General features: G+C 32.9%; 3 protein-coding genes across 3 annotated transcripts; all 3 read right to left on the bottom strand.

Annotated features, from left to right (window-relative positions):
* Positions 1-10: 10 nt before the first annotated feature.
* On the bottom strand, positions 11-7,028 carry LOC109595051 (nidogen). Its single transcript, XM_020010327.2, has 16 exons — positions 6,801-7,028; positions 5,067-5,337; positions 4,555-4,774; positions 4,420-4,502; positions 4,223-4,366; positions 3,989-4,169; positions 3,443-3,930; positions 2,970-3,392; positions 2,646-2,915; positions 1,932-2,180; positions 1,642-1,875; positions 1,370-1,586; positions 1,019-1,311; positions 747-918; positions 405-689; positions 11-351 (listed from the first exon to the last, which is right to left on the bottom strand). Exons 1-16 carry the CDS (start codon positions 6,999-7,001, stop codon positions 96-98), a joined length of 3,987 nt encoding a protein of 1,328 aa, XP_019865886.2. The 5' UTR covers positions 7,002-7,028; the 3' UTR covers positions 11-95.
* Positions 7,029-8,080: 1,052 nt separating this feature from the next.
* LOC109595042 (ectopic P granules protein 5 homolog) lies at positions 8,081-19,772 on the bottom strand. The gene is made up of 26 exons (XM_049969546.1): positions 19,592-19,772; positions 19,262-19,538; positions 17,921-18,498; positions 17,016-17,299; positions 16,798-16,963; positions 16,561-16,743; positions 15,901-16,503; positions 15,126-15,603; positions 14,553-15,073; positions 14,268-14,501; positions 14,058-14,218; positions 13,823-14,002; positions 13,650-13,773; positions 13,285-13,595; positions 12,924-13,232; positions 12,722-12,872; positions 11,985-12,669; positions 11,696-11,928; positions 11,590-11,641; positions 11,377-11,537; positions 10,983-11,326; positions 10,492-10,922; positions 10,246-10,444; positions 8,609-8,818; positions 8,338-8,551; positions 8,081-8,271 (listed from the first exon to the last, which is right to left on the bottom strand). Exons 1-26 carry the CDS (start codon positions 19,622-19,624, stop codon positions 8,173-8,175), a joined length of 7,221 nt encoding a protein of 2,406 aa, XP_049825503.1. The 5' UTR covers positions 19,625-19,772; the 3' UTR covers positions 8,081-8,172.
* LOC109595041 (dynein light chain Tctex-type protein 2) lies at positions 8,855-10,239 on the bottom strand. The gene has a single exon (XM_020010317.2). The coding sequence runs from the start codon at positions 9,866-9,868 to the stop codon at positions 8,951-8,953; it is 918 nt and encodes a 305-aa protein (XP_019865876.2). The 5' UTR covers positions 9,869-10,239; the 3' UTR covers positions 8,855-8,950.
* Positions 19,773-20,150: the final 378 nt, after the last annotated feature.

Genomic DNA, 20,150 nt, shown 5'->3' with positions numbered 1-20,150 from the left:
TTCTAATAGATAAGTTAACACACGCTAAAAATATTACTTTATTACAAAACGTACAAAATCTAAATTAGTAGAAATATATATTTTAATACGATATGTTAAAGATTACAAGTAGGATGTTCATCCAACTTGTCTGATCTGTATGAGCAGACACAGCTCCTACTGCCTGAACCATTTGGTAGACAGATATGTTCAGGCGGACATTGGTCTTTGTAGTACTCACACACATTAGTCAACTGTGGACATTTTTTTGGCACTGCCACCAAACCATACAGTTTACCACTGCCAAATCGTTGTACTTCGATTGGTGGCACACGTTGTAAGCTGTGTTTATCTACACGTTCGACCTTTTTACTAAAAATACAAGTTGTTCAAATAAAAACTTTTCATGTATCTTGAATACTTACGATATCCAATCTGACCAGAAGTAATATTTGTCTGTTGTTGCAATTCCAAAGGGATAAGTACAATTTACAGCAATTGTGTACTTCCTCCTGGTATCAATGTTTACACATTCAATTTTCTTTGTACCAGCATCGGCATAACACAAATTATCATTGTCGTAGTCTATCGTTAGAGAATTTGGCAGGGAAACATCAAATCCTTGTAAGAAAGTTTCACGTCCAGTTCCATCAGCGTTTGCCCATTCAATTTTTGGTCTTTGTCTGTTCCAGTCTGACCAAAAAATCTTTCTATAAACATAGGTGCGTCTTATATCTAAATACATTTAACTTTTGTTAAAACTTTACCCTCTTTGTGGATGAACTGCTATTCCTCTAGGATTAATTAGATCAGTGTCAAACAATGTTCTCCTACGTTTAGTGTCAAGATTTGCCACTTCAATTGTGTCATTTGTTGAGTCAGTCCAATAAATATTTCTTGACACCCAGTCTATTGCCAAACCTTCTGGAGAACCAAGGGCTGCAACATTTGACTATTTAGTAATATGTAGATGTTATTAGTTAAAAGAAAGAATGAACTATTAATATTATTTTAAAATTAGTTAAGTTTAATTTCTAACCAGTATTGATAAAGTCTTGTTTGCCACTTCCATCAAATGTGGAACTGCGGATGGCTCTATTTGATAAATCGGTCCAGTAAACTCTTCCTTCAAGACAATCTATGTCTAATCCAACACTAATTTGATTAGGTTGAATTTGTATTGGTCTTCCTTGAGGTTTGTGTAACGGTTCGGTTCCCAATTTCAAAGTAGCAATACCATAGTTAAGTAAAAGGAAGTTTCCAGAAAAGCTCGGAATAGGTCTGCACACCGTACCATTTCCCAAATAACCACTATTACATTTGCATACAAATCTAAAATATTAAAATGTTTTGATATCAAATTTAATGCGGATAGAATAAGAAATTTTACCGGTATATGTCAGGTATACAGGAGGCATGAGGGTCACACATAGATGGATCTATTTGACATGTTTTTTCTTTGTAACATAAGAAACCATCTCCCAAATATCCATCTTTACATCTGCATGTATAAACTGTTGTTTCATGATCGTACTCACATACAGCGTTTTCGCCACAGTTATTGGCAACATCACAGCCGATAGGTTTAGGTTTGCACTCTCTTATACCTAGTAACAATTAACAAGTTAGTTGTGAAATATATATTTTTAATATATTAATTACCATCTCCTATGTAACCTAGTTTGCAAGCGCAGAACATAGTGTTAATATGATCGTCGAACACACATTCGGCATTTTCAACGCATTTTCCGCCACCACATGTGGCTTCAGACGGCACACATTGATGCTGCGAATCTCTGATGTGATTCTCTCTACACACACATTCGTAAATTTGTAATTCGGAATTAACTTTACACTCTTCTGTCGATGTACACTCTACACCTCCACAACGACCACCTGAAATATTGATAAAAGAAAGAAATTCAATTTTTTAGTAACTTCACAATAGGTACCTGCACTGTAGCAAGTTATTCCGTCACCAATATATCCTTCATTACAAATGCAAGCAGCTCTTCCATCTTCTTCACTGTACACACATGTGGCATGAGGGTCGCAGTTATCAATTATGTTGCAGGAAATTCGTTCAACTTCGCAATGGTAACCGTCTCCTTCGTATCCAGGATTACACTCGCAAACACGTCTTTGATTTACTTCATCTAATATGCATTGGGCATCTTTATGACACGTTCCCTCACATGATTCTATTAAATATATTTATATATTAATAAATAAATATTTCGAGTAAAGTGTACTTAAAAAGCGAAGTTGTATAATATTATACTATTATTACATGTAAAATAGTTTTCTTTAATGACATATATTTATTATGAAAACGTATTTTTGCATTATTGTATTGCAAAAGCATCAAATTTAAATTAATATTGAAATTATATATTTACTTTTTGAACCTGATAAGCCTTTAGTTGTTAAGACAGTGTCTTGTTTATTTCTACACGATCCAAATTTTACTTCATAACCTTTTGGACAGAAACAAAGAGTTTCATTGAAACATTGTAATTCAGGCAAGTCACTGTCTAAAACAACAAGTGATGAAAAACTCCTTCAATAAATTATAATACTAATTTGTAATTTCAATAATATATTTGATATTGCAATATTCACTTTAATTTTATAAATATTGATTAATTAATTATTTAACAATTTACCAATATTTTCGGGAATTGTTGTTGTTGTTTCTTGCTCTCCATTACTTAATATACAATATTTGGTTCCCAGTTCTTGAGTGTAACCTTGTGGACACCAACAAACTCCCATTAAACATCTTTGTATTTCTTTATGCTCGTATGATGTATTAACTTCATAATTCACTTCTGTAGTAGTCACAGGTTTTGGTCTACAATCGTATCCATTGCCTTCAAAGTTAGGCAGACATACACAATAATAGTTGTTTGTATTAGGATTTATTGTGCAATAACCTACAAACAATTTGTTATCAAAGAATTTAAGATTTTTTGAAAAAGTTAACTCACCATTTGGAGAACAGTTATTATTAATATGACAACTCTGACTCACAATGGCAGTGCAATGTTGACCGTCCCCAGTGAAACCCTCCTGACACCTGCACTGTGCAACCTCATTAGACTCCACACACTCCGAATTCTCTGGACATTGAACACCACTGCAACTCCTGGCGTTCTCGCAGAACTGTCCGTTGCCTTCAAATCCTGGATTACAGGTGCAAGTAAAGCTTCCGATTGTGTTGATGCATTGTGCGTTGTAGTCGCAATCGTGCAATCCGGAAAGACATTCATTTACATCGGCACAAAGTACTCCACCATCTCTAACAAATTCTTGATAACCCGGATTGCATATGCATCTGTAGCTATCGTTTTCCACCACACAAGAGCTATTTGGCCCACATTTCGAACGGCCCTCCTCGCAAGGGTCCGCATCTTAAAATTATTGATGATTATTCTGGACAGTTTATGTGATTAGTACTCACCTCCAAATGGTACGATTTTATTACTGAGTCCAAATCTTATAATTTGTTCAGTTGATTCGTAACTGATGAAGTTCTTTCCTACTTTCAGCTTCCAAACCTCACCCACACTTGTGTTTTCAAACTTACAATAATCGAATGTAATTGATTGTTCGACAGTGTATACATATACAATTTCCTCATTGTTCAAAGCGTTGGTATATTTAAAGTTTCTTGTCGAACTCATTTGTAAAACACCTGAATTAGTCAAAGAATATTCCTCCTGGTACTCGTCAATGGAAACTTTGACGTCATTTGGTAAGTTAGGAATTTCACCACGAATGTCAGTCTCCAAACGCAATTGATCGAAAACGTCTAATCCAGTAAACTTCTGTTTTATTTTTATTACTTGACTGGTATTCAAAAAAGTAATGGTTGCTGAGTGGTTAAACACTCCACCTGTTAACTGATAACCGTTAACTGCTGTTCTTAATGGTTTAGCGAAGATGTATCTGGAAATATATTTTGACATAATATCGATACAAACTTATTGGAAATTAAAAAACTAACCCAATCACTCCTCCTAAAATTTGTAATGATTGTATGTCACTTCCAATTCCTTCTGGAATTTTTGAGATAGCTGTGTAAGCTCTTCCATCTGTCATAACAATATATGATTGCAAATCCAAATTATCAAGTCTCTCGCCGTTAATATGCCCATTAACTTTTCCATTAACTCTTAAAGGTAAATCTGAAATTAATCTATTTATAATATTTACAAAATTTATTATTTTGGGGGACAACCTTTCCTAATACAGTTCCTTCCATTTCCATAATATTTGTCTTTGCACTGACAGCAAAATCCTTCTTCGTAGTCTTTGCAAGTCGCTTGAATGTGGCAATAAGTACCAGCTTCAGAACACGAATGAGGAGTGGTACTTTTCGATTCTATAAAAATATGTTTTTTAAATATTTCTAATTATGAATTTGTTGTTGGGTACCTTCATTGTATTGATCTGGCTCCTGAATTTCACTTTGGTCCACTTTGAAAATGAATTGACCTGGAAGTCCCATATTGGTCCAACTATAAGATACTGTTTCATTACACGAGTTCCGAAATAAAATGTATAAATTACCGTTCCAAATTCTGGACCTGCTCAGTTCCGGATCCCGGCAATGTGAACAGTTTGGCATCCGGAGAAATGATTCCAGCCTGTGCTCTTGCATCCGGAAGACCGGATTCGTCGGCAGTTCCTTGAATCCAGTTCAATCCGTTTTCAGGATATAAAAATTCAACGAAAGACTGTTGACTATCTGAAGAAATTGCTATTTGGAAAGTATTTAATTTGTCCTCCCCTGAAAAATTTATACTTAAATCATTTCATTCTCTTATGCAGACACAATCCTGGCGCATTCGCCATTTTATTGTGTGGTGTATTATAAATACTGCACAACAAACGTTACGATGCAGCGCAATAAACTTGTTTTAAATTTCTAGCTGTTAATCTATGTTTACTACAACTTTGTAAGAAAATATGGCACTGAGGTTCAATAACCTCGTAAATAAACACAAGTTTATGTATTCCAGTTAATCAAAATTCAATATTTACTTCCGAATAAATGATTATAATTATACATTACACCTTACCTTCCTTATAATAACCAACCCTATACCATGTGACAACGAATAAACTTGTTGCTTGAAAATCTTTAGCATTTGAAAACGAGTCCTGAACCATGTTAGTAGCTCTGGATAAAAGACCAGGTTTATCCGTTTGATAGAACTTGACATAGCCTCCACCTTTAGTTGTATCGATGTGGGTGTAAAATGGAGCAATTATGGGATAATCTAACGGGAAAGCTATGTTGATAAATTGCTGGATGTCCGTTTGAAACGAAATTAAACCGTTTGAATTTACCTGAAATTTAAGCAATTTTAATAAAAAATATTTTATTCAAATTTAATTTAAATCAGAAAGAATTACAAATTATTATTACACTACAACCTAAGTACTAAAATTATTATTATTGTTATATGCTATATAAATTTATGGGTTTAGTTTATTTTAAATTGGTTAGGATAAATAATTAATTAGACTTATTTTTATATTATATATAACATACACAACTACTAAAATATTTTAGTTAAGATTAAATCCACTCAAGTTTAATTTAGAATACCAGTGGTTTGTGAACTTCAAGAGGATAGACAAATTGTCCAAGTGGCTCAAAAATAAATAATAATATAAGGTTGGAAGATTTGAGAATAAAACATATTAAGGAAATAATACAAATTTAACATTAATTCAGTTTTAACTAGTATCCCAAGTGTTTATTATAAGGAATATGGATTTACGAGTCACGTATAAAGGTCATCGCATATTATTTATAAGTGATTCATGAAAAATAAGGTTAATGTCCCTCCTAATACTAATTTTATCTGAGCATTAAATTAAATGGTGATTGTTATGAACATTAAATAAACGAAGAAATTAATCAATTTCAGGAATATTTCAATTAACTATAATGGTTTCTGCGTAAACACGGACATTAGATCGATGTTCTAGTTTTTATTTTCTATAATAGTCATTGTGTTTCTATTTATATTAATATATAATCTATTGTGCTATTAATTAATTTTTCTCTGATAAAGTTAAAATATTATTACATAAACTGTGTATTATGTTGTATTCCAGATCCATATTAATCTTTAAATAGCTGACCCATTTCGACCTAAAGAAAAATATTACAAAAGTCTTTTTTTCAATATTGATAAATATATAGATAAAATTAAATTAAGTTAATAAATAATAAATGTCAGTGACAAAATTTTTATGAACGATGTAAAATATTGAAAACATAACATCTTTAAATTGCTATATGAAATATGAAAATTAAATTAATTTAATATTGAACACCTATTGAGGATTCAATATTTTATGAAACATCATCAACAATTAACTGTATTTTTAAGATAACTAATTACATTTAAAAACAAACTGGTGCCAGTGTTGTATTGCATTCATGTGCAAATTAAATAAAATATTTTATATTATTTTATTACATTTTTATAAAAATATCGCAAATATTAAATTTTAAATGAAATTGGTGGTGACAAAGAGAGATTTCTAAGTATAATAAAAATATTTACTAAATAACCATTATAATTAAAAATAAATATAACAATTAATCAAAACAGAGAAATAATTTTCACACTGTGGGCATGTAAAGGAAAATTATTGCATTTAATTAAGTACTTATCCAAAAGATGACGCACCAAGTGATAGGGGAATTCCGCACGCTAACGCGGAACAATTAATTATAATTATTGTATTTTGACGAAAGAAATTGGTTCTCTTGCTAAAATAAAATTACAACTTACATATAAAGTATCAAAGGGTATTCCAAAAAATACAATTGGAACATTCAAAACTACTTCCTGACTGGAAACGTCGCTTCCAGATTGTAACGTGTGCACCACCTCACCAGATACATCAATGTCATAAAGCAAATTAGGGGGTAGTGCCCCGCTAAACTTAATAAAAGTATACACCACCCAAAGGGTAAAGACCACGCACTTCATCGTCCCCAATGCCACTCTGCGTGCAGATACAAACTGAACTTATCGGCCGACGAAACGTTTTCTATAGGGTCACAGTTCGACGCTATCTTAATTAATATACACACAGATAAATTGTGTGTTGAAATCGACAAAGACAATGAACAAATGGGCTCTATCTATGCCGAGAGAGTGGTGCCGCTTTAAGAAGCTTTGTGATTCCGTCAGCTCATTAGAGAACTGAATTTAGGATTTATATGTTGCAATTAAAAGTTGTTTGATGTTCGTTGTTGCAGCGGTCACACAATATGTTCCACATCTGTTTGGAAATGTGCCAAATGTCTTTGTGGGGTTGTTTCTTGAAACAATCAGTGAAACATGTGGCCCGCCAGCTGATTATGATACTTTGCAGGTCATTTTTTATGATTCTATATTAAATTTTGTAAATATCTTTGACTATTACTACTATTAATTCACTCGACATTTACAATATTCGTTTTAAAATACAAATAAATATTATTCGAATTATGAATTTTATTGCAAAAATAAATATTTGAAGAAAATATGTACATATTGCACTGTTACTAAAGACTAAATACAATTTTAATAAATATATTTTAGTATTGTTGTTATGATATTCATTATTAATAAATTATTACGTACTTACCACTAAATTCATATTAATATTCTTTGTTGTTGTTTACTTTCTTATTAATATGAATATTTAAAAATAAAAACAATAAAATACAAATGTAAACAAATTTTTGTCAATTCTTATTTTAAGAATATATAGTAGAAGTCAAATAGTTGTTTTATAATTTCTATGCCTAGATAAAGCAGTCAATTTGGTACAGAATGATTAATTACTATAGTAAAACATCTGCAAACTACTTGCCCATATGTTTAGTATTAGTGTGATGTAAGATGAACCCCTAACAAGTGCCTGTCATGTCATTGCACTGTGTTTAGTAAATATTGTGAAGCTAATAATATAAATGTTATTGATCACATTTAATGGAATCAAAAAATTGATTAGAAAGCAATTATATAAATATTTAAATAATTAGAAATAGGGACCTAGCGATAAAATAAAAAAAATAAAAGTTTTCATATGTAATATAAGTTTATTATTTCACAAATCATATTTCAATAAAAAAATACAATAACAAACATATATAATAGATAATCAATATAGCTAATTTATATCTCTAAGATAAGATTTCAAATAAAATTGCTTCACCAACAGGAACAGAAATTTTTTGGCATTATGAAGGGAATTGCTGGAGTCTTGTATCTGAAACAACAAAAAGCATCATAGTATTTTGTAGATGAATATTAAAGCAACATTTATGGCTTTTACCTGTCGTAAAGCCAATTCAGCACATTCTTTAATTTGCCCTTGTGATTGCCCAAAGTCTAAAGATAAAAGCAATTTGACACATTCTGTATTTCCACCTGGCTGCCCCACCTTATACGGAGCATTTGGTACAAATCTAACAACCCTAGGTTCACCTTTCATATCGGGTAACTGGGCTAAAATATATCCAGCTAAGGCTCTGCATAAAAATCTGAAACTAAAAATAAAATATATTAATATGTAATGATCGTAGAATGTTTTAATTATTACTTACTTAATAGATATGCCCTGTTTGTTAATTCCAATGGCACTTAAAAGTCCTCTCTTCCAACTTGAATTACCTTTGGCATCAGCCATTTCAAGTAAAATTTGAGAAAATTTGTTTAGAATTGCAGCTGTAGATGGTTCATCTTTTTCACAGTGTTCCAAAGACAAATTGATAACTCCACACCAAATAAGTGGGATTTTCGGCTCAGTTTCTTCACTAAAATATTGGTCATTAAGGTAAATGCGACAAAAGTTCTTATTAATAATAAGTATATTGTGGTATAATGACTGTAGAGAAATATACTTGTTTTAATTTAAATATAAAAAAGTTTAAATTCCCTGAATGTGCTCATTCATAATACAATCCGTAGCAGATTGCAATGATATACATTGAAGTATTTTCGGTGGTATACATAGCAAATTTATCCCTTTGGGCATCCCACAGAAACCTTGTTGTGATCATAAAATCTTGGGAATGTTTTTCTCCAATAGATACCAGGTTGATTATTTTGTATCTGTCGAACGCAAGTTCTTTAACTTGAGTTCTAATAAGTTTAGATGCAACTTTCGCCTGCTCCGCACAAATATCAGGCGCATACTCAAAATCGGCCGCCAATCGATCTACAGTATCCTTAAGTATTTTATAAACCATTTCCGAGTTAAAAGGAGTTTTGGATTCGAGTTCGTAGGTGTTCATAAATCTGACTGCCTTTTTTGTCATGTCTTCCGCCTGGCTGTCCCGTCTAATTGAAATAACACTACCCAATACCGCTTTCTGTTTACTGCTCATTTTGTGAACTTGGGTTCCGCTTTTTTCAAACATCAATTGGCTTCGACTTGCACCTCTACCCATAACCAGCGACTCACCCTCGCGCAGTTTATGAATGTCCTGATCGGATATCGCTCTTCGCGATTCCGATTTCTCATCGAGTTTTGTTTTCGACGACAAAATGGTCTTCGATTTTTCAAAAGATTTGATGCTGGCGATGGATTTTACAGCGGATTTTTCAATGGATTTATCTAGGGACTTTTCGGTGGATTTTTCAATGGATTTCTCTTCTGATTTTTCTATCGATTTTTCTAATGATTTGTCTGGCGGGCTCTCCTCTGCTTTTTCCGGTGCACTTTCGGGTGGAGGTTCGGCCGGCTCTTCGGGTGGTTTTTCAGAAGGTTTCTCAGGTTCGGGAGCTGAAGCCGGAGACTCCGCGGCCGCCGCGGCCGGAGCTTCCTCTGGCTGTTCAGCTTCGGGAGGTGGTTCGTCCGACATTATTTTCACAAAACGTCAACGTCAATTATGACTAATCCTCGCCCTTATTATCAAGTTTATTAACAAAGCTATTTTGTTTAATGAACAAATGAAAAGTATTTGTGCAATAGAATAGACGCCTTCATAAAGAAGGAGGCCTTTAAAATTCAGATCTCACAAGTTATGTAACGTTACAGCGGTTCAGAACATTAGAATAAGAATAACTCAACTGAATAAGTTGGAAATGTGGTTTTACTGCAAATATAATAAATATTGGCTATTGTTTAGAGAAAATTTAAAAACAAGTCTATGATTGGGTATATTTTGTTTTATACGACTCACAGAGACTGAACTATTTGTACAAGTGTTCCTCACTTAAAAGATCAAGTCATATTTACCTGATTTTTATATTTGTCATCCAATTTAAAATGCAATTCAATAGCGTTTCAGTATCAGAAGATTTTTTTGCATGTTGTAGCAGTATAGCATTTAATGAAAGTATGCATCCGTTTTGTATTAGAATGTTTTCTAATTGTGTTTGTTTGGAGGCCAATATATTTAAATTATCTCTAATGTAATTCCATGTAGGTTCTGAAACTAAATAAAAAATTAATCTATTATTTCTTCAATTACGTATAACTTACCGGAATTTTGAAAGTAGCTGTTCAGTGTCGTTTCCAAAATATCAGCAAGTACGTCTAATTCACTCACAGATACTCCAATGGTTTTTAAAATTGACGTAATAATATACGACTCTCCAGATTTGTTCTTTATCCATTGGGTAAAAGCTTTGTTGCTAATGTTACTTAAATTTGTTATATTTAAAATAAATAACAATTCTCCAATAATAATAGTCATTTCGTCTTGATTTTGAACAACTACTTCAATGTCGTTTAACTGTCGAAGAATCACGTTGCTGATTTCAACTTCTCTTGAAGGTAAATTTGATTTAAATTTGCTTGAATAGACTGAGAGAAGTTTAATGAATGTCCTTAAATAAATCAGTCTCTTCAGCATTATGTCATTGTTAGAAGGTATAACAGATTTAGTACAACCAGATACCGTCTTCAGGAAACTGAAACCAACACGTCAGTTATGGTATAATCGATAAGTAATTTCAACCAATAAAACTTACTGTAAAACGCGGTGATCTAAATTTAATGGGTCAGTTTTAAATATCACAGATGAATCACAGCTCATAACATACCAGTCCATAACATGTTGAAAGACTGGCGGTTCCAAATTACTCCAATCAAAATTTTCTGCTTGGACTAAAAGAGACTTTGCTTTGTCGGCGTACCTGTTTCTGACATTAGGTTCGTTACACAATTTTACCAGCAAATTCATAAAACATTGGTACACCCGACCTTTAATCTGAGGCGAAGAGTTTGTGAAATTGTTCAACCAATTCGGCCACGGTATAGCCATGAATATGTGACCGAGGAATGAGTGACATTCTGGTAGATATTGATCGACAATCTGTAAAAGAAATTATTAAAATGATATTAAGAATGTTGGATAGAGACAACCTTTAACATATAATCTAAATCCGTCATAGTGGGCCAGAATTTTTGCCATTGAAGGCCCATAAAAGTCTGATGAATGGGGAGTAGAATGTGATCTTTTACGGCAGTATGGGCAAAGCAGGTAGCATACCATTGCCATATAAACCTTAATATGTTATTGCAAGCTAAAAAATATTAGGATATGTTAAAATACGGTAGAACTTATTTATCAATTACCTGGCAGAGTCACAATTATGAACTGGATGCATTCATAAAACACGTGAACCACCTATAATGACATAACACATCATAAAAAAAAATATTAAAAATTAAATGTACGAACTTTTTGTGCGAAATTTCCATCTGCCGGTATCCAGGGCAAAAGTACCGTTCTATCATCAGCTAGTTGTTGAATCCAAGATGCCATGTGTTCCTTCTGATTTTGCATCGAGTACGGAACCAGCCATGGTGCAAACATTTCTCGAAGGTATGGCCATATTACTTCACATAGCTGGTCGTCCAGTTTGCCTTGATGTACATTCAATGTGCTAATAACTAAACCGTGACCTGTCATACCTTCAAAAAGATATTTTTAAGACCTATTCTTAATTTGTTCGTTTCATTTCTCTCACCCATGTACAACACGAAAACATCCATGTAATTCCTACACTTAGGATATAATCCATACAATCCATATTGTAATCGTTCTGCTGTAAACTGCTTAGCCAACAGTTCGGCAGTTTCCAAAAGCTCCTGGTGATGAAGCATTTTCTGGTACTGCGCATACTGTCTCAACTGATCTCTCAAAGTCGTCTTCACGTTCAAATGCACCGGTCGTGCCAGCGAATTAAGTAGATCCAGCCAAACATTAACAGAAATCAGCGACGAATCAGTCGTAGCATTCGAAGCCTTAAGAACCTGTACAATTACTTCCCCGTAATGTTCGGGGAACTGAAATTCGAAGATGGTCAGCAAATGCTTCCGATAGAGACCATGTAACATGAGGGCTGGGATCGGGGGATCGAAACCCATGGCTGAGAGAGATTTCGTTACTGATTGAATGAACTGGGAACGTTGAGCCAGTTTCGGTTCTCGCGTGGTTAACCAACCTTCTATGTCAAACTTAGATAAAAGGGCAAAAGCCACGTCGTACTTTTGTCCGATTTCTTTTGAAATTGTTGAATACATTGACAATAAAGTATTTGTTCCCACTTTACTTGGTGAAAAATGTGGAGCCAAGTAACCTCCAAAATTTGGTTCTTTTAATATTTTATCCAAAAGTCTGGGCATTTCATGTTCAAAATTACATATGTGAGACTAAAATATAGAAGTTGAAATAATATTATTTAATAAAAAATGGAAGTCATACTTGTCCTAGACGCTCTAAACATGTTGTAAATAATGTCTTAGTAGGTGGATAATTTAATGTTTCTTCGCACAACAAAGATAAAATGTAATAAAACAGCTCAACTCCCAATTCTGCGGTCGCAGGATTGTAACGAAGCTGTTGTTGTAACATACTAAAACCAATTTTGACTATAATAAATATAAAATGGTAATGATTTTCTTACGTTATAGCTTGTTGAACGGTAATAGACGAAGAACACAAAGGCATAGCGGGAACTTGTAGATTTTTAGCCAGTAAGGACTCGTAAGCGTTGCGATTTGTTTCGATTTGATGTTGTATCCTCTCATTAACTCTCGCTTCCTCCATTTCGAGAGTTATAAGAGCAGCTCCAGAACAATGAACTGTTTGATTCCTACCCTTACAAGGCACTTTTTTCTTCACCTTATTCAAAACGGATCTGTACAGTTGAGGGATCAGTTCTTGATATGAACAATCCAAAGCTTTGTGTTCTGATATCTTCATAATGTGATTGCTAAAAATTTGTGAATTTGTTATATGGAAAATGTGTTGTTAATTACTCTTACTGGGAGAATTGGATTAATGTTTTGAAAGATATCTCCAAGGATTTAAACAAATCTTCTTTACTTGAGAAATTTAAAGGCGCAATAATGGGAGCAGTATTACATATACTAGGTGGTGGTTGAGGTGGATCATATGACGCAAGCCTTCTCAATATTCTTTGTACAGGATCTGGACTTTCAATAGTTTTTCCAGGCATAGGTAGAGGTTGATTAACATTAGTTTTCTCTCTAAAATTGCAAACTCTCCATATACGTATTGATTGTTGTTGTTCAATCTTTAGCTTCTCATAGTCTAAATATTCATACCAGGGAATCTAGAAGAAAAAATAGTAGTACATTACCTAATGCTTGAATCATTTTCTATTTACATTGATTCCCTGTATAATGTGTCCTAATAGAACTGGTTCATATGTTGGTGGCAAATTACTTAACATGATATTGGATTCATGCAGCCTCGGTTCTTCAAGCCAAAGTAAAAATGCTTTAAACACTCTAGAAAGGTTCAATTAACAAAAATATAACAAAGTAAGTACTGCAATACTTTAATAAGCAGTTAAAGAATTCCTTTTTCTCCAGTTGATCATTATCTTCATCTTTCATGTCAACAAGGCCTTGGTAGAATTCAACAGTTTCCTGAAGTCGTTTCTTAATTCTTTTAAAATAGGCAAAATTTACCAAACCATCAAAAAACTTCTCACCGACACATCCTGTATCTATGACACTATAATGAAAATATTAACTTGTTTACTAGAATCTTCAATTCACAACTGAATTACCTAGAACCAGGCAATCTTTCCAAATATAATGTAAAAAACTTCTGCCACAATAGGGCCAACAACGGATGATCTAAAGGTGAATCCATGGCTTGTTGAGCCCATCTATAAATACATAAAGAGGCAGAAGAAAACGCAGTAGTTTTTTGATTACTGGCCGCTTTCTACAACGTTGAAATTTTATATTTATATTTTAAGAACAATTTCATTTACCTTAATGGCTTGATCAACATTAATTTTTCCTTTTTGTCTATGCAATTGCATTAAAAGTTCCTTCCAAAGACCTGTTTTTAATTCTCGTTCAACATGTTCGATTTCAATCATAATATAAGCCAAATATGTATAAGTTGAAAGGGAGCTGCTTATTAAACTACCGTTGTTATTTGCGTTCGACACCCATTTAAATAAAGAACTGATTGTTCCAGTTTGTTCCTGGGGTGTGGCACACTAAAATATATTCAGTTTATAAAAGTTACAGCAAATGAAACTAAAACAAACCTGAATTAGGTCCTTTAAGATATTACTTGCCACTTCAAGGGCGTCCTTGTGAAAGAAAGCAGTTCTGACAATTACATCTAACAAATACATAACACCAAAATCTTTGTTCCAATTTGGAATTGAAACTAACGAATTCATCCACAACCTAACGAATAACCTTGGACTGTCCTGATCATAAAACGGATAATTTACTATTTGTGTTTCTATCATATTACCAAACTGCTGTAGCACAGTCTTTTGCTCGGCAATAAAGCTTTTAGCCATTGATATGTATCCCCTGTCGGCATTCAAAGTATTTACAAGTATCTGCTGGAACTTGTCGCAATTTATTATGCATTCTTGACTGTCTATAAATAAAGGCATGATCACGTAAAGAGCAAACAAAACAGCTTCGTGTTTCTGTTGAGTTTGCAAAAATAATATTTGAGAGAGACCGTGTGTACACACTAGAGGTACGGCGTGGCCCCACGATGTCATAAGAATGGCCACGAAACTAGCCAACGGTTTATGTTCACGAATACCTAAAAATTGATTATAAAAATATAAATAATGCGGGGAATAGATTTGAGTTACCTTTCATCAGAATGTCGTACCGCTCAACCTCTTGCACTCTGCCAAATTCGGTGAACTGCTTGTCGCTAATGTGCAATTTGAGCCTCAGAACCGTCTGCCAAGCCCATTGCAAGTAACCTGGCTCTTGGTCGGCCGCCTGCACCACCAATATTGCGACGTCCCGGTGCATTTCGTAAGATATTTTATCCCAGTTCAGACGTGACAAGACCATTCTGGCCAACTTGCTTTCGTTGGATGTAATCGGATAGTTCAAAAGTAAATTTGCTAGCAACTTAAAATCGACTTCTTGGACGTTCCAAATTGATAGAGGCAGTTCCTCATACAGTTGTAAGGCCAAATCTTGGATTGTATCCATATTTTCTTTTACTTTTTTTAATATGTTAGTTAATAAGTGGGGATGTTTGGAAGTAATATGGGTCAGTAAGATTCTAGAAGATTTGGAACAGCTATCTTGTGTAGATTCTTTTATGAAACCGATCTGTAAATTGAAAAATAATATTTAACAACATTATTAACATTTTATTTTATATTACACATAAATATTTTCAAGTTTCGTTTATTTTTCCATAAAATCAAGAACAAAATATCCTTTTGCTGTAATTAATTATTTAACTTGAACCTGATTCTTAATAAATTTACAACTCCATGACAACAATCGAATTGGAAAATTTGAAGTGTGTCATAAGTTCAAAATATACAAAAGACTTATTCAAAGCTGTAATTATAATCAAGATAAATAATAAGAGAAAGTATGTTCACATTTGTGGCAAGTTACCTGTAATAAATCCATGGCAGAGGCGTGTATAAACTCCATGTCTTCCTCAGACCTACAAAGAGCCATATTGGCGAAAGTATTGAGTAGATAATAAACCTCTGCGTCTTCAAGAGTGTTAACTTTTTCTTCAAACTGCGACCTAAGCTCGGGATCCCACAACAATTTGCTGTAGTCGTTATCGTCCAACGGGTTTAAAATGTCCTGTGCATAAGAGTCAGCGCTGTGAAGAAAATAGTATATTTTCCACAGTGTTTTTATTGTTACAATATGATATGGGACAACCGCAAGAAATTGCCAAGCGCCTAACTTTTGAGAAGAATACAGGTAATAAATGGCTCTTAAGAAGAACGCATCATACTCCACTTGCAGCTTTTCAATCATGGCTTGATCAGCGTTATCTTGCACCGTCTTAAACAGTTCCCATTGGTCGGTAGCATACTGAGTTACGTGTCGAATAAACCGGCTCAATCGTTTAGAGAACTGGTTGTATCTAGTCTGGTGGTAAGTTTGCAATCCCTTGTGGAAGATGCGAAGCAAATTTGTGGAGAACGATAAGAATCGTAGAATATGATGTTCTGAGAGTAGAGACGAATCATAAACATCCTAAAACGAAATGAAATGAGAAATATTTAAGGAAAATTTGTTCTTATTACTTGATACCTTATAATTTTTCTGTTGGACGAGCAGTAACGTTCTGAACAAACCATCAAGCGGCAACTGATTGACAAGAGATACCAAATCGTTTTCTCTTAGTGATGTCCCGGAAGATTCCTCATCTTCTTCACCGTCCGAATCCACCATAACCCATAACGCATCCGAGGCGTTTTCAGATACCTGTGCAATCTATTACAAGAAAAAAAGTAGCATTGAATTTGGTAGAAACAAATAGTCACTTACGTCTTCCAAAAACTTCTCCCTTTCTTTTACCGGCATTAATATTATGGAAAGTATAGTCATTAGATGATTTATTTGGTAATTTGCAAACGGGGAATTATCCACAGATGCTACGTCCAATGGAACCTGTACAAAACCGGCAGCCCAATTGCCCACTCCGGATGGACATCTTAAAATATCATTTTTATTATTAAAATCAAGTTACAGTACATTTTATTTACCGCAAAATGTGATTAATAATAAACAAGTGGTCTTGGTAATTGGCGACCCGTAACAATACTGCTATCAATCGTCCTAGCCACACTCTGGTTTCTTTAACAAATCCTTTGTCGCGGATTAGCTTCCTTTGAAAAGCAAAAAGTACGGAAATACATAAACGTAGGTCACTAAAACATTCTCTAAGATGGGGAGGTTCTGGCTGCATGGATAGAAAAACTCTGGCGTTTTTATCTAATTGTGTCAGACTAATGCATTTTGTTATTATTCCCTGGACGTACAATTCAATCTGAAATGAGATTAGATTTTTACTTTATTCAATGAATTATATTCCTAACACATTATTGAAAAAATAAAATTTTTAGAATACATCAATCTTTTTTATTTTGTAGAGATACTTTATGATATATATTTTTGTACTTTTTCTGTTTCCAGGAATTATATCGAAAGATTTTAATTTTAATTTAACTTTATCAAGTCCAATAACGGATACAGCGGTTTTGTTGATATTTTAATCTACAGTGCAAGTATCGTACGTTTAAAATGGTGCTAACACGAGATTGTATATTGTCACCAAAACACTTGATAACAAAAGCAAATAATACATTCATATTGATACAACTTTTTGTAATTTTGTATCTCTAATAAGCTCTTCACAGTCTTCATTTGTTAAATATAACTCAATAAAGATTTAGTGAAAAATTAGTATACATTCCTTACATAATAAGAAATTTTATCCAATAATTTGATTAAAAAAATATTTTTATTAAATAGTGAAATAAGAACAGTATTAGATTATTTAAAATAAAACTACTTTTTCTTTTAGCTTTTGGCTACACATTTTTAATACCAAATTCATTTAATTTTGATTTTTTATTAAGATAAGACCTTTTTTATATTAATCACTTGCCTGCATTTTGTAATCCTCAGCTGAATAGGAGTACAAAACGTGATTTTCATACGTCAATTTCTGGATATTCCCCAACAATCTGACAACAGTTTGAAACACGGCCCTGTGGAAGATGCTTTTATTGTAGCTGTGGGTGGCAATGACGACGGTACCATCCTGGCATGCAGCTCTACCGCTCACCTCCGCCCTATAAACGCTCCACAGTTCGCTCTGAAGGTCCCTATACTCCTTTCTGAATTGCTCCAGTTCTAAATTGTTGCCGGTAATTTTTTCCCTTACATGTAAATAATTCATCAACAGATCGTATAACGTGTGCTGTTTAATCGCGATGCCCTTAAGTTCGGCTTCGACAAATTGCGAAACGAATGTTTCGGCAGTTTCTAATTCGGAATTAGTATAAAGGGCGGCCAATTGTTGTTCGGTGTATGGTTTGATCGTTGGTTTGGCAGTTTTAGGTTTAGCAGTTAATTCGGGAGCTTCTTTCAAATCGTCTAACTGAATTTGACTCATAATTTCGCGGTTTTGTTCTAGTAAATGTTCGAAATTTGGAGCAGAAATTGATGCTGTTTCAGTAACCTCTGCAATAACACAAACTGATATTATTATCTAGTACTTAGGGAAAATGTAATAAACATTTACTAAACTCGAAGTTGTAATACATGAATAGGAAATTGTTTTGATACATGATTAGTTTTTTATGTAACACGATAGTCGTATGTATTGTTTTGACTGTATAATAGTCATTGTTTTGATAAAATATGATTCATACATTCAACGTAAATATAAACTTATACAGTCATTAATAGTCAATAATAACATAAAAAATTTATAATTATATAAATTAATTCTAATACATTACAATGATTATAAAAACAGTTTTAAAGATTAGAGATGGCTAAATTTGAATGCTATTAGTGTGTTATTGATAAGTAAGTAAATTTTTAATACTTCAGCAATTTAAATAATGATTTGGTGTAACTTTTAGTTGAATAATTTATAATTTACAATTTTGATATGTTTAGAAATTCTATTAGACCAAAATAGTCTGATAAAAATATTTATCATCTTTCAGTTACTTATAAAATATGATATTATTTTAAAAACTAAATAAAAAATACGTTCATATAAAGGACGGTTTTAGCAATATTAAAAAAGTGGTTTGCTGAGAATGAAAAGAACATATTATGCATATACAATTTTTAAATCGGATAAGTAACGTTATTAACGACTGAATTGCGACTCTTTTATATCTTGCCAGTCAGCAAATATTTAAAATGCTTATTTACACAAACACATTTTCTATTTTTACGATTATTTTTTATATAATTTAACTAAAATTACCTGTAGCAACTGCATTGTCACAACTTGCATTTAAGTCACCTTCACTGATTTGTACTTCAGACTGTTCTTTATCAAACACCTCCTCAGCACTACTGTATACATTCTCAACCATAGGACATGTAGATTCATTAACAATAATAATGTCATCATCATAGTTGCTGGCCTCAATGTTTTTGTTACTTGATATTTCCAAAGTTGAGGATTCAGTTTCAAGTACACTACTACTTGAAGTGGATTCACCTTGACTAGTTTCAGAAGTCTCTTTGGTTTTCTTTTTCTGAATAACGGTTAATTACTATATAGTTATATTTTAAAAACTATTTTACATACCTTTGTTTTCACTTTAATTCTTACAGCCTCCATGATAAAAACAAATATTCATTAGTTTACCAACAAACAAAATAAACACTGATCAGCTGATTGATACATAGTCAGAAATGATAAATATATTTTGCATAATCTATTAAAATGTCTACAAACAAAGGTAACAACAATAAATTTGTTTATGTAAACAAATGATTTAGATAAGGTTTTTCACGAGAATATTGAAAAACGAATATAGATTTTTGACAATTTGCGCGAACTACTGGTGATATAAACGAACTACTCCAAAATGCGTTTCTTAACCATAGACATAATATTATACTCTTTTTTAATTATAATGAATACTCAGTCTGCCGTTTTGAATTTTAATTTTCCGTACATAGAAAATTAAAAGAATGAATTAGGGTAAACATTTGCACAAAAATTTTATTATTAATCAACTACAAAATATTTAGATAAAGGACAAAATATGTTAAATTATACACGATTAATGCTTTATCATTTCATATTAGTGTACTAATGTTAAACTATAATATGTGCATTTCTGCTTAGGTTTAGAATTAAA

Source organism: Aethina tumida, chromosome 7 (genome assembly GCF_024364675.1).
Source record: "Aethina tumida isolate Nest 87 chromosome 7, icAetTumi1.1, whole genome shotgun sequence".
In the NCBI taxonomy this organism is placed as follows: Eukaryota; Metazoa; Arthropoda; class Insecta; order Coleoptera; family Nitidulidae; genus Aethina; species Aethina tumida.
The sequence above is the reverse complement of the archived record's forward strand: the minus strand, read 5'-3'. Positions and strand labels throughout refer to the sequence as shown.

Coding starts and splice junctions, on each gene's coding strand:
- LOC109595041 (XM_020010317.2), bottom strand. CDS start 9,868: ATGTCGGACGAACCACCTCCCGAAGCTGAACAGCCAGAGGAAGCTCCG.
- LOC109595042 (XM_049969546.1), bottom strand. CDS start 19,624: ATGGAGGCTGTAAGAATTAAAGTGAAAACAAAG. Junction 13,233..13,284: donor ACATTAATCCAATTCTCCCA/GTAAGAGTAATT, acceptor ACAAATTTTTAG/CAATCACATTATGAAGATAT. Junction 8,552..8,608: donor AAACAGGGCATATCTATTAA/GTAAGTAATAAT, acceptor TTTTATTTTTAG/TTTCAGATTTTTATGCAGAG.
- LOC109595051 (XM_020010327.2), bottom strand. CDS start 7,001: ATGAAGTGCGTGGTCTTTACCCTTTGGGTGGTGTATACTTTTATTAAG. Junction 4,503..4,554: donor CAGGTCCAGAATTTGGAACG/GTAATTTATACA, acceptor AGTATCTTATAG/TTGGACCAATATGGGACTTC. Junction 1,312..1,369: donor TGTATACCTGACATATACCG/GTAAAATTTCTT, acceptor TTAATATTTTAG/ATTTGTATGCAAATGTAATA.